The sequence below is a fragment of the Urocampus carinirostris genome, chromosome 17 (genome assembly GCF_059441175.1).
Source record: "Urocampus carinirostris isolate Australia breed hairy pipefish chromosome 17, RoL_Ucar_1.0, whole genome shotgun sequence".
NCBI classification, from domain to species: domain Eukaryota; kingdom Metazoa; phylum Chordata; class Actinopteri; order Syngnathiformes; family Syngnathidae; genus Urocampus; species Urocampus carinirostris.
Window position 1 is genome coordinate 4,372,755 of NC_142365.1, and position 10,846 is coordinate 4,383,600.

At 39.6% G+C, this 10,846-nt stretch overlaps 1 protein-coding gene across 2 annotated transcripts; it reads right to left on the minus strand.

Moving 5' to 3' along the window:
* Window positions 1–458: 458 nt before the first annotated feature.
* Window positions 459–7,812, minus strand: rraga (Ras-related GTP binding A). 2 transcript variants are annotated; one of them, XM_088320807.1, is made up of 10 exons: window positions 7,638–7,812; window positions 7,291–7,401; window positions 5,252–5,351; window positions 4,777–4,843; window positions 4,465–4,687; window positions 3,282–3,377; window positions 3,074–3,196; window positions 2,892–2,983; window positions 1,975–2,090; window positions 459–950 (listed from the first exon to the last, which is right to left on the minus strand). In XM_088320807.1, the coding sequence occupies exons 2-10, from the start codon at window positions 7,315–7,317 to the stop codon at window positions 847–849; spliced, it is 948 nt and encodes a 315-aa protein (XP_088176933.1). In that variant the 5' UTR covers window positions 7,318–7,401; window positions 7,638–7,812; the 3' UTR covers window positions 459–846. The 2 variants fall into 2 exon arrangements, with proteins under 2 accessions (XP_088176933.1, XP_088176932.1); XM_088320806.1 differs by having other exon boundaries at window positions 7,291–7,404.
* Between the last annotated feature and the right edge of the window lie 3,034 nt (window positions 7,813–10,846).

A 10,846-nucleotide genomic window follows, 5' to 3' on the forward strand; every position in this document is an offset into this window, starting at 1 on the left:
AGTGCACTCTGCCAGTCTGAGCTTGATTGGGGATAACAGATTTTGACTGCACGAGTACAGCTGAATATTTAGAGGACAGAATGTCATAAAAGAGCCACCAGGACCGTCAAAAATGTGCTCAGCCAGCCCCTTGCTAGCATCAATGGTCGACCGGGGATGATGAATCGCAACCGCATGGGTTCTGTTCATCTTAGGTGGAATGAATGGATAAAAAGTCACAAATTTGCTCTCTCTACCCCTGTCCTCAGCCATAGTCAAGTAGGGTAAATGGATTGTGGCAAAAATAGTTCAGGTCATTTCTGGCGAGCTACAATGGCAATCTTTAGTGTCCCGCAACAAAATAAGAAAATGCAATTTAGTTGACTTCCGCTTTACAATGAATTGTAAAGTAAGTAACTAAAACTACTTATTCAGTGGTTCTTGATTAGCCTCAGGTACAATCAGACAGACATGGAATCTTCCTGAATAAAACTATATTGTTTTTATTTACCAAGAACAACACACACATATTGAAGACAGTTTTTTGGAGGGGAAGAGGTGATCCCCCTGATAACGGGGGAATACAGAATACATTAGCAACGTTCATTATATCCTCCTTTAGCGTAAACATTGTTTTATTATTTAATAGTCAAAGGACAGGGGAAAAAAACGTGGTTTTGGGGATTAAGGGGACGGCGCTGCTCAAAATACGTAACATAACAGCGAAAGGAAATCCTTTGATTAATCGTGATTGTACGCGAGAATCTGTCGCGAGGGCTCCTCGTGTCTCGGGTAGACATTCGGCAGCTGATTGGCTGAGAGGCTTTGCCGGCGTGGCGCGGGTGGCTAGCCAGCGCGGGTGGCTAGCTAGCGCATGCGCATGTGCAGGCTGTGCTTGGGCCCGTCCACTCGTTCCAACTTCTCAAAATGTTTCCTGGCGTTGCGGATGTTGATGAGGGTTGCGGCGGAAGCTGCAGTATAAAAAAAAAACCCCGCAACGTTCTTTCAAGTCATCTGATAGTGACGGAACCGCACGCGACCTCACACATTTTGCTAGTTTTGCATTGAATCTGGTTTATTGTGTAGCTCGTAGGGATGTCCGTTACTGCACCTTTAAGACCGATACAATCGCCAAACCTTGAGGAATCACCGATATCAGAATCCGATACAACTACTGCATGAATCATACCACTTTTTTTAAACCATTCTCCCATCTCAATACTTTGCGGATTATCATCGTGCATTGTGTCCTGCATCAGACAACACACAGCAAATGCTATCAAGGGGGTAGGTTGCAGAAGGCTGCGTCTGTGTGTGTGTGTTAGGTGGGCGTGGTTGTGCGCGCGACTGTAATAGGCTGTTGTATGCTGTCAGTCAAACAGATGGGCGGGCACAAAAGCCAATCTGTCCACACAAAGAGGACTGCAAAGCACAGCGACAGCAAGTATATTAGAGGCTAGTTAAATTGATAATACATTCATCAATTAACTAGCGAGTGCTCCCTGGATTGTTATCGGGTCCGGGAAGAGACTGAGGCGGTGATAGGGGAGAAAGCTATAGTATTTCCATAGGTCCAGCCTCCTGACACGGTTGGGCTATGTCGCAACTTTCACAAGCCCACCCCTCTGAGCCTGTATCTCACCAACTCCAGATGAAACATATGACCTGGAGGCAAAACTCATGGGGAACTTCAACGTTTGTGATTCTTGTATTTAAGTCATCAGAGAGATGCCCCGATGCTAGCCAGTCGCTTTTTACATCGGTTTCTTACACTGAAAGGACGATCCCTCCAATTTTGTTCTACTAGTCATAAAGGATTTCACATTATATTGTAAGCTTTATTTTTGCGTTTATACTTGTGTCGCTTCTTCATAACACTGTTGTATTTTTTTGATTGTTTTATAATTACTACTTTATGAGACAATGCTAAAACTCAAAAATCATACAGTCTAAAAAAATCGTACGTAGTCCAAAAAAATTCCAATCACTACTTACGAATGGACGGGTCCGACATGATGACCATGACGTATGTGTTGGAGGTGAAGACGTCGATGAAGGCCGCAAAGTTGGAGTTCCTCACTTCCATGCTCTGGAAAGATGCTGCCAGTTTACTGAGAGGGAAAATTCAATCACGATTACAACATCGGAATTTCTAGATCGTCTCCATTCATATTTGTATCCAAAGCAGTGTTTTTCAACTCCTGTTGAAATAATAAAGACTGTAAATGTTTACAGTCTAAAGTGCTTTTATTTGTTAAACGAATGCTCTGGCCTGTAAAAAGGGTTTGTTCTTTGGTTTCCAATTATAACGGATTATTTGATTGTATTGTAATTGTGAAACAATAATTAAAAGGTTTCTACTCACGCATAAAACCAATCACAGGTATTTTGAAATTTAAGCCCTGCAATAAACAAGAGTTAACAGTACTAATTATTTGCACAATAGATTTAACAACATATTTTGTTTGATGAAGCTGTTTAGGATTGCGCTGCAAAATCATAACCTTGCTAATTTGACCATTTTCTTATTTTTCTTGAACAGTGTTTAATTTAAAGTGACAGTGTGTATTATGTGACCACTGGAGGTTGCTGTATGGCGCATTGCAACTCAAAACGAGTGCGATAAGCACAAGAATAGATACGACTGAAACCGCATCACCGTTTTGATTGTTGTTATTGTGGTCACGCCATGTTGCCACCAAAGTAAATCGGTGTATTATTAAAAAAAGGCAATTGCAATCGTTATAGTTAAAAATATATATAAATCTTATTAACGTGTTCACATTTTTAAGACTTTCGAAAATTGGATTGAAGACATTTTAATGTCAATGAAGGCCTTATTTTAGAATAACGAACTAAATGCCTTTCAAGACTTTTCAAGGATCAATGAGAACCCTGTCCAAGGCACTTACCTACAGCTGAGTTTAAACTGTTTGATAATATTGCTGATCTTCTCAAATCGGTGAGCGTCTCGCTGCTCTTTGCACTGGTAGTGGGAGATCACCTGCATCCAAAGCACAACCGAAAATTAACAGTCCGGCTTCAGCGCGCCTGCTACACCGATACTCATTTTCAATACGTGAGCTGCTCTGACCAAAAAAGTGGCTCTTTCAAAGAGAAGGACTTCATCTGCTTCGATAATCTGGGCAAAATTCCTTAGGTTGGTCTCCAGCTGCTGGACGTTTGGGATGAGCTGGTACACGATGCTGGACCAGGCCTGGCGAGGGGGTTAGTTTACGTTTTAGGTTTAACTTATGACGCGGGGGAAACGGAAACCAGGAAACGGGTTCCTGCGAGCTCACCTTGTAGAGGGTTTCGTCCCAGATGGACGTCCTGAAGCACGTGCAGGCTAAAGGTCGGGACAACCTCTTGAGGTCTTCCTCGCGCTCCTTAAAGATCTGCGGGGAACACGAAGCAAAGTTTTTAGGCGGGAAACCAAAAAATGGACACATTTAAAAAAATCAGTCTGCAATATTGAATTTCATTTTATTCCCAATTGAACAGAAAACAAAAATAAAATTATGAAAAATCTCTAAAATTAAAATCAACAAACCTGCTTTAGAACCTTTAGTAAAACATAAGTCAAAAAAAATAAAATAAGAATGACTGGGACCGATTATACTGAGTAAAATAAAAAGTATTAAAATACGATAAAACATATTTAAGTCCATAAGATAATTTTTTTAATCAAATTGTTACTTAAATTATACATTTAAAATCAAATTAATAATATAAGTGTTCTTTTTTATCCCATATTTAGTAAAAACAAAATGAAATTAAAAATCTGAATTCAAATAAAAATTCCATTAAAATCATAATTTAAATAACTAAAATTGAAATAGAGATTTTAAGTGTCTTCTTTCCTATCTTACTTTTAGTCAAATAAAAATGATGGATCAAAATATTTTAAGTTAATAAAATGTAATGTCGATCAAATTGAAATTGGCATTCAAAAAAATAAATACTTGTTAAAATATAATAAAAATATAATAAGTATCATCTTTCCTAAATCACTTTAAATAACAATGAAAATAAGTAATGAAAATAAGTGCAAATAAAATGTAATATTGATGAAATTTAAATAATAAAAATAAATAAGAAAAAAACATTTATTCTTTCACTTCTCACTTTAAGTAAAATTAAAAATAATACATATTTAGATAATACAATAAATCAAATTCAAACTTTAATTTAAACTTGAATTAATCAAAATATTTGTGTTATCTATCCCCTCTTATACCTTAAACTATTTTTTTTTTAAATAAGAAAAGTAAAAGTTACAATCAGCAAAAGTGTATTAAAAATATTTTAAACCGAATGTTTTGCTTATTATAATAAGCATTTTTCTTGTACGATAAAACAAAAACCTTTAGGGAATATTTATCCGCCCAAAAATATTTTGTTAGAAAAATACAAAAATATATTTAAACACGTTTTTTGCAATAAAGTTTTTGTTACAGCACGAAGGACCAGCATCCTCCTTACCAAGTCTCTCTGGTCTTCCTGCACCAGATCCATTTTGTGCACGAGGCAGAAGACTTTAGCATCGGGGGAGTTCTGCAAAATGGCTTCCAGACACGACTGGTAGTAGTGCATGTCTTTCTCCAGCTCACGGCTCTCCACGTCAAAAACGTAAATCAGAACTTCCACGTTCCTGAAGATGTTGTCTCGCTGGCTGGTGAAGTAGTTTTCCATGAAAGTGTCTTGTCTGGGGAAGGGGCGGGGGGCATAGAAGCCATGAGTTTCTGCAGTTTTGTCAGTCAAAAGATGGCGTAGAACTAAAAAAAATAACTTTACCCTCCGCAATCCCAAAGGTTCAGTACAAGATTGCCCAGGAATCGCACGTGGGAGTGTTCCACGTCAACTGCAATAAAAAAAAAAAAGAAAGAAACATATTACGGAAACTGGCAGAATCTACACATTTTTCATGGCCAAATTAATTTTTTCCCGATTTGTAGTTAACAGGTGACCAAGCCCCCAAATCCAACCGTTAATGCCTAGCGCCAATCAGAGAGACAAGCAGGTACGACCTGTAGGGGGTGATGATTATAAGACAATGCCCTAAAAACTAATGCCAGCTGCTGTTAATCACGAGGGAAGAAGAAATGCAATAGCAAATGAAGCCAGCATGGGAACATTTTCAAGCATTTACAACCCCTACATCCAAAATTCAAATACTTTTCAATCCTTGAAATACAACATTAAAATTTCAAACACCCGTAAGAACCCTGAACATAACAAAACACAAATGGAGTTTCTTGAGGGTTCTTACTTGTTGCTCCGAGGCGACGCGTGTCTCGAGCTATGTAATTGGCAAAGATGATTGATCTCATACTGGTCTTCCCCGACCCACTTTTCCCCATCAGTAACACCTGACAGAAACATGTTGAAGATCATCAGTGATTTGATTTTGAAGTAATTTGAGCAGATCATAAATGTACACTCTTTGGATTGACAACACAGTACAATTTTAGGCATGCAAATAATCTTCCCTGACAGCTAATAGGGTTGAAGTCAGAAACTAAATGTGTGATTGAGAGTAGAATTAATCAGAATTTGCAGAGCATGTGGGATGGAAGAGCAAAGGGTGAAACCTTGTACAAAATTCTACATATTAGGACAGCAATGGTTGATGGCAAAAACAGAAGAACGGAGACTGTGAGGACAAGACTAAGGATTGGACACAGTGCCTTAAACGTTAAATCTGATGGAGAAACATAACACCGGATTGTGTGAAGACTGTCAGGTGAAAGGCATGTAATAATAAAATGCAGGAGGTACAAAATGCAGGGAGAGAAGATAAGGAAAAGGCTGGTGGAAGAAGGAATAAAGGACCTGTCACAAAAAGGATCGTTGGACTTGTCAATAAGTCACAACGAAGGAGACTTTTACATTGACTTTTTATGAGAATTTTACAAGTAGAAAAGAGAAAATTGTCTGTAATGATAGGCGGCGGTAATGCACCAAAGTGAAGGATGCCAACTGCTGTTTAACACAAAGAAGAAGAAACCATCTTTACAAAGACGGGATATTTTCAGTTTGTGTTGATTGACATAGAAGCCCAAGAGTCACGTGACTTGTCAAACGACCATATTGGACTACAAGCAAAGAGATTGATGACAAAAGTGAATTTAGGGATACATAAGTACAGTGATACTTCGGTCCTCAACCACAATCCATTTGGCATTGGTTGTGGACCACAGATTTATTCGAGTACCAAAAATTCATTTGTCGTTTGCGGACGAAACAGATATATGAGCCTGTTGGAAGTGAAGGAGGGGAGCTGGCTTCCCGACAATGAAGAGCCGGTTCCCTTAAGTACCTTTTCCACTACACGATTCTGGCCTTCCTCGCCTGGCCTCTCCCCGGGCACTTTTTCCATTATAGGTCAGTGCTGCGTCTTGATGTCGTTTCAGTGTGATACTTGTTGAGAATCTTCAGAGGCACACTCATACTCTTTTAATATTTCTCTATCTCAATTTTTCCTCTTTGTCTCTCTCTCTTACACCCCCTGTTTATTTTTCTCAATTTTCTACTTCCCTCTCTAAACCATCAGTTGTTGGCAGTGACGCACGTGACATTTTAAGTCCATGTTATCATTATTGAATTTGACATGTTGATATCGCTTTAGCCAGCACGGCGGCACAGAGGTTAGCGCGTGTGCGGCAAAGTTCTGAGTTAATGAGATCGACCCTTCCTGTGTGGAGTTTGCATGTTCTCCCCGTGCTTGCGTGGGTTTCCTCCGGGCACTCCGGTTTTCTCCCACGTTCCAAAAACCTGCATGTCATGTTAATTGGCCGGTCCAAATTGTTCCTAGGTGTGAATGAGGGAGCAAATTGTCTGTCCCTGTGTGCCCTGCGATTGGCTGGCAACCAGTTCAAGGTGTCCCCTGCCCACTGCCCGCAGATAGCTGGGATGGGCTCCAGCACCCCCGCGACCCTACTGAGGATAAGCGGTGCAGATAATGGTTGCATATCACTTTAAATTGAGTTTTTAAAGGGTCTTTAACCAGCGAGTCTTTCTGGGTGTTTAAGCCAAGAAAAATCTGTTCTTGTACACATTGGTTGTTTTTATTTTCCAGCGGGTCCCATTTCCGGATCAAGTTTTTCTCTGCCTGTGATTTTGTCTCCCCCCTCTTACTTGTTAATTTATCATGGAAACCTTGTTATCCTGAAACATTAGTAATGATGTTTGAATAAGCAATGTGAGGGTGATGTGTTTGTGTCAATAAAGTTTGTTAAAACCCCTCGAATTAATAATCAAACACATGCTTTCGACTTTGGTAACGCTCCAAACTAAGAAGCAAAGGACCTTTTTCTTCATGGCCGAACTGGACATCCCCTTCTCGAAGACGCGATAGAAGTTTGCAATGAGCCGCAGCAGGTCAGGTGACTACTCTTGCGCAGCTCTTCTCCTCTTCGCCTTCTGTTGAGACATATCAATAAATAGTCGCGCATATTTGCGTGTTTTTGACTCAAATTTAAAATGTTAAAGTTAAAAAATTGCTGCAACTTTAGCCATTGTCAGTCAGCCCAGTCACAATCAGAGCTAAAGCTAAAGCTAGCACTTCAAGCGAGGAAATCAGAATACGCTAGATTTATGACACGTAGCTTTACTTGGATACGTAAAAAAAATCTAAAAGAATTAAAATGACTTACCTAAATAGGACAGGAATTGTATTTGTGTTCAACCTAGAGAAAGCATAAGTTATCGACGGCGAAGATGGAAGTTGTGTACATTGCTTAATGTGATCAACGAGAGTTGAGATCAGCTGCTTCCTGTTTACGGAGCAGTCACATGACGCGACGTCGAGTCCAACTGTGAAAAAAGGGAACGTCATTTCCGGTTGCGTAACAATCGCTTCATTTATTGTTTTTTTTTATTTTATTTTTTATTTTGTTGCCTCTTATCGTTGCTACAATTCCATCGTGACTTGTCTCCTTTTTTCTATTTTTTTGCCAAGAGTGATTGCAAAAGATTGGACAAATCTACAAAAAAAAGTGCAAAAATGAGACACGTTCTTTTGAAAGAGCAATGTATGCACTTGAAAATAACATTCACAACGAGGATTTAAAAATGCAGTTGAATGAACTGAGATGTTTCTCAGTGAGACGAGGCGTGTAGACGTGTACAGGGCGTTTTCTTCTGTGTCACCAGCCTGAGAAACAACATGCAACCGAGAACATTAAGGTATACAATGCGCATGCTCAGGAACGATCTAGCATTGTGGGTACTGTAGTTTTTATGTTATGAGGAAGAACAACTAGAACAAACACAAGAAGAACATAAACTACAAAAATAACTACGTCAGGGGTATAAAGGGGTTATATTATATAACTTCATTTTTTTAACCTTACTTTTTTCCTTGAAAGAGTTGTTTGAGGCCTTTAACCACTGGGATCATAGGGCAACAATTCCTGTGGTGTGTCTTGGGCAAGTACAGCCTGGTGGCACCCATCCCTCTCACATTGTTTATTTGCTGTAAATAGTGTCAATAAAATTGTTCAACCACCCCCCCCCAAAAAAAAAACAACAAAAAAAAACCATCCCTCTCCAGGCCAAAAGTGTGTAATATTTTGGGCCTCCTAGTGGTACAAAAAAAATTACATCCGGTAAAAAGAAAACATTGATTTCAATACCAGGCAGAATAAATGAACCCAGGACCAACGTTATTTTATTCATAAACAACAAATAAATAATATAGGTCGAGAAATTTGTATTTCTTTTTGACTGAGGAATCCCATCCTTGATCTGTGCCGTGTTGTCCCTTTAAAGCGCTGATGTGTAATATTTGTCCACTAGATGGCACTGTGTTGTCTGGTACAAACGAGGGCCAATGATGCACGGCAGAGTGTGGCAGCAGTATGGCGGAAGAAAATGGTGCCGATCCAAGAAGGAATTCCACAGTATGATTTGCGTCTAGAAATTAACATTGATATGATAAGTTCATGTATTTTTTTGCTTAGTATTCAAATCAAAGTTGTTTTTTTTACTGGATAAAAGGTTTTTTTGTACCACTAGGAGGCACCAAACGTTAATTACTGTCCCTTCAAAGATTTTTTTACATGTTGCTACGTCTTATCACATTGTTAGTAAACAATGTACCCCACTTTGTTATAAATGGCAATTCTAGTTCCAATACAAGAATACTGTAATGTTTACGGACAAGTTTGTAATGTTTATTTTTGTTAAGAGACAAAATGGACTGTTTTAATTTCACATCGGAAGGATAACTTTTCCCTTTTAGTTTATATGAGCCAGGAACGTAGAATGTGGCTATTGTGACAATACAATCCATCCATCCATTATTTGCAACGTTTATCCTCAGTAGGGTGGCGGGGGTGCTGGAGCCCATCCCAGCTATCTTGGGGCAGTGGGCAGGGGACACCCTGAACTGGTTGCCAGGCAGTCGCAGGGCACACAGGGACAGACAATTCACTCGCTCATTCACACCTAGGGACAATTTGGTTAGAGGAAATGTGAGAACATGCAAACTCCACACAGTAAGGTTCATGACCTCAGAACTGCGCCGCCGTGCTTGTGACAATATAATTAATGATTAAAAACTGTCCTTTGGCTTTGACTTGCTTCTTTCCAAGCAATACATTCTGTACATCCAAAATACATGAAAATCTTTATGAATTTTATCAGATATGAATTTATAAATGTCACACCGTAAATTTTAATACATCTTTTAGAAGGGTAAATCTTAATAAACTTAAAACATGTCTTGGATTTCTTAGTAATACTAAATGTTTAATGTATGTTGTCATGATTACCGATATGCATCACCTGTACCCGCTCCTTTGGCGCCAACTGCCTCGGACTCTGATTGGCTCCCTGTCCCTATTCGAACCCACTCCTTTCTGTCACCGGTTGTCAGTCCGTCTGCGAACCTCAGTTAACACTAGGCAAGCTTTTTTCGACCCTTCTCCCACCTGTGTTTGCCCCCTGGCTTCGACCCGTTTATTGATCCCGACCACGTCTACTCTCCTCTCCTGGATTACAACTCGTTTCCGACCCCGACCACGTTTTTGCTCTTCTGTCCCGGCTACTGACCCGTTTTTTTCCGTTCCTGACACCGCCATCGCTCGCCACGGAAGTCCCACTTCTGCGTTCAAAGCAACCTGCGATCACCGGATCATGGGTGCAACCCTTTCCTTTCTACCAAAAAAACTGAGAGAAACGTAACGCAAGTGGGTCCTGTCTCCGTTCTGGTCCTGACATATATGTATTTAATATTTTTTAACAAGTTCATGTACAAATTAGATACCGCAATAATAAGTATATGATTAAGTTTAAAAATCTAATAATTTCACCAAAAACGATGTGTGTTTTTGCTGGAATAACTAAAAGAGACCTGTATTGTCAGGGCGCTCCTGTACATTAAGTATTATATTAATATATTTATTTGCCCTGTGGATCACAAAATAACATTAAAGGTCATCCGTGAGAACCCATACGAGTAAAAGCCCCAAAAGGAATAGGTCAAAATAAAACATTTACAGAGTCAAAAATAAATGTTTTAGAGATGAAGTGTTTGAGGAGTATGTTAGGAGTGACAACATTGGATAAATTGAGAAATGAAATCGTGAGAGACACAACTGGGGTAGTAGTGGAACTGAGCAAGCGTGTGGATAAGAGTACTCGGTTGGTTTGGACACATGGAGAGGATGGATGAGGATCGAATGTTGAAGAGAATCTACAGAGCAGAAGTCAATGGAAGGAGACCAAGAGGAAGGCCGCGATTGACGTGGATGGATGGTGTTATGAGTGCACTGCAGGAAAGAGGTCTTAATATAACGGAAGCTAGAGCTCTTGTTGGTGATAGGAATGAGTGGAGAGGTGTTGTAAAAGGATAGTGGGA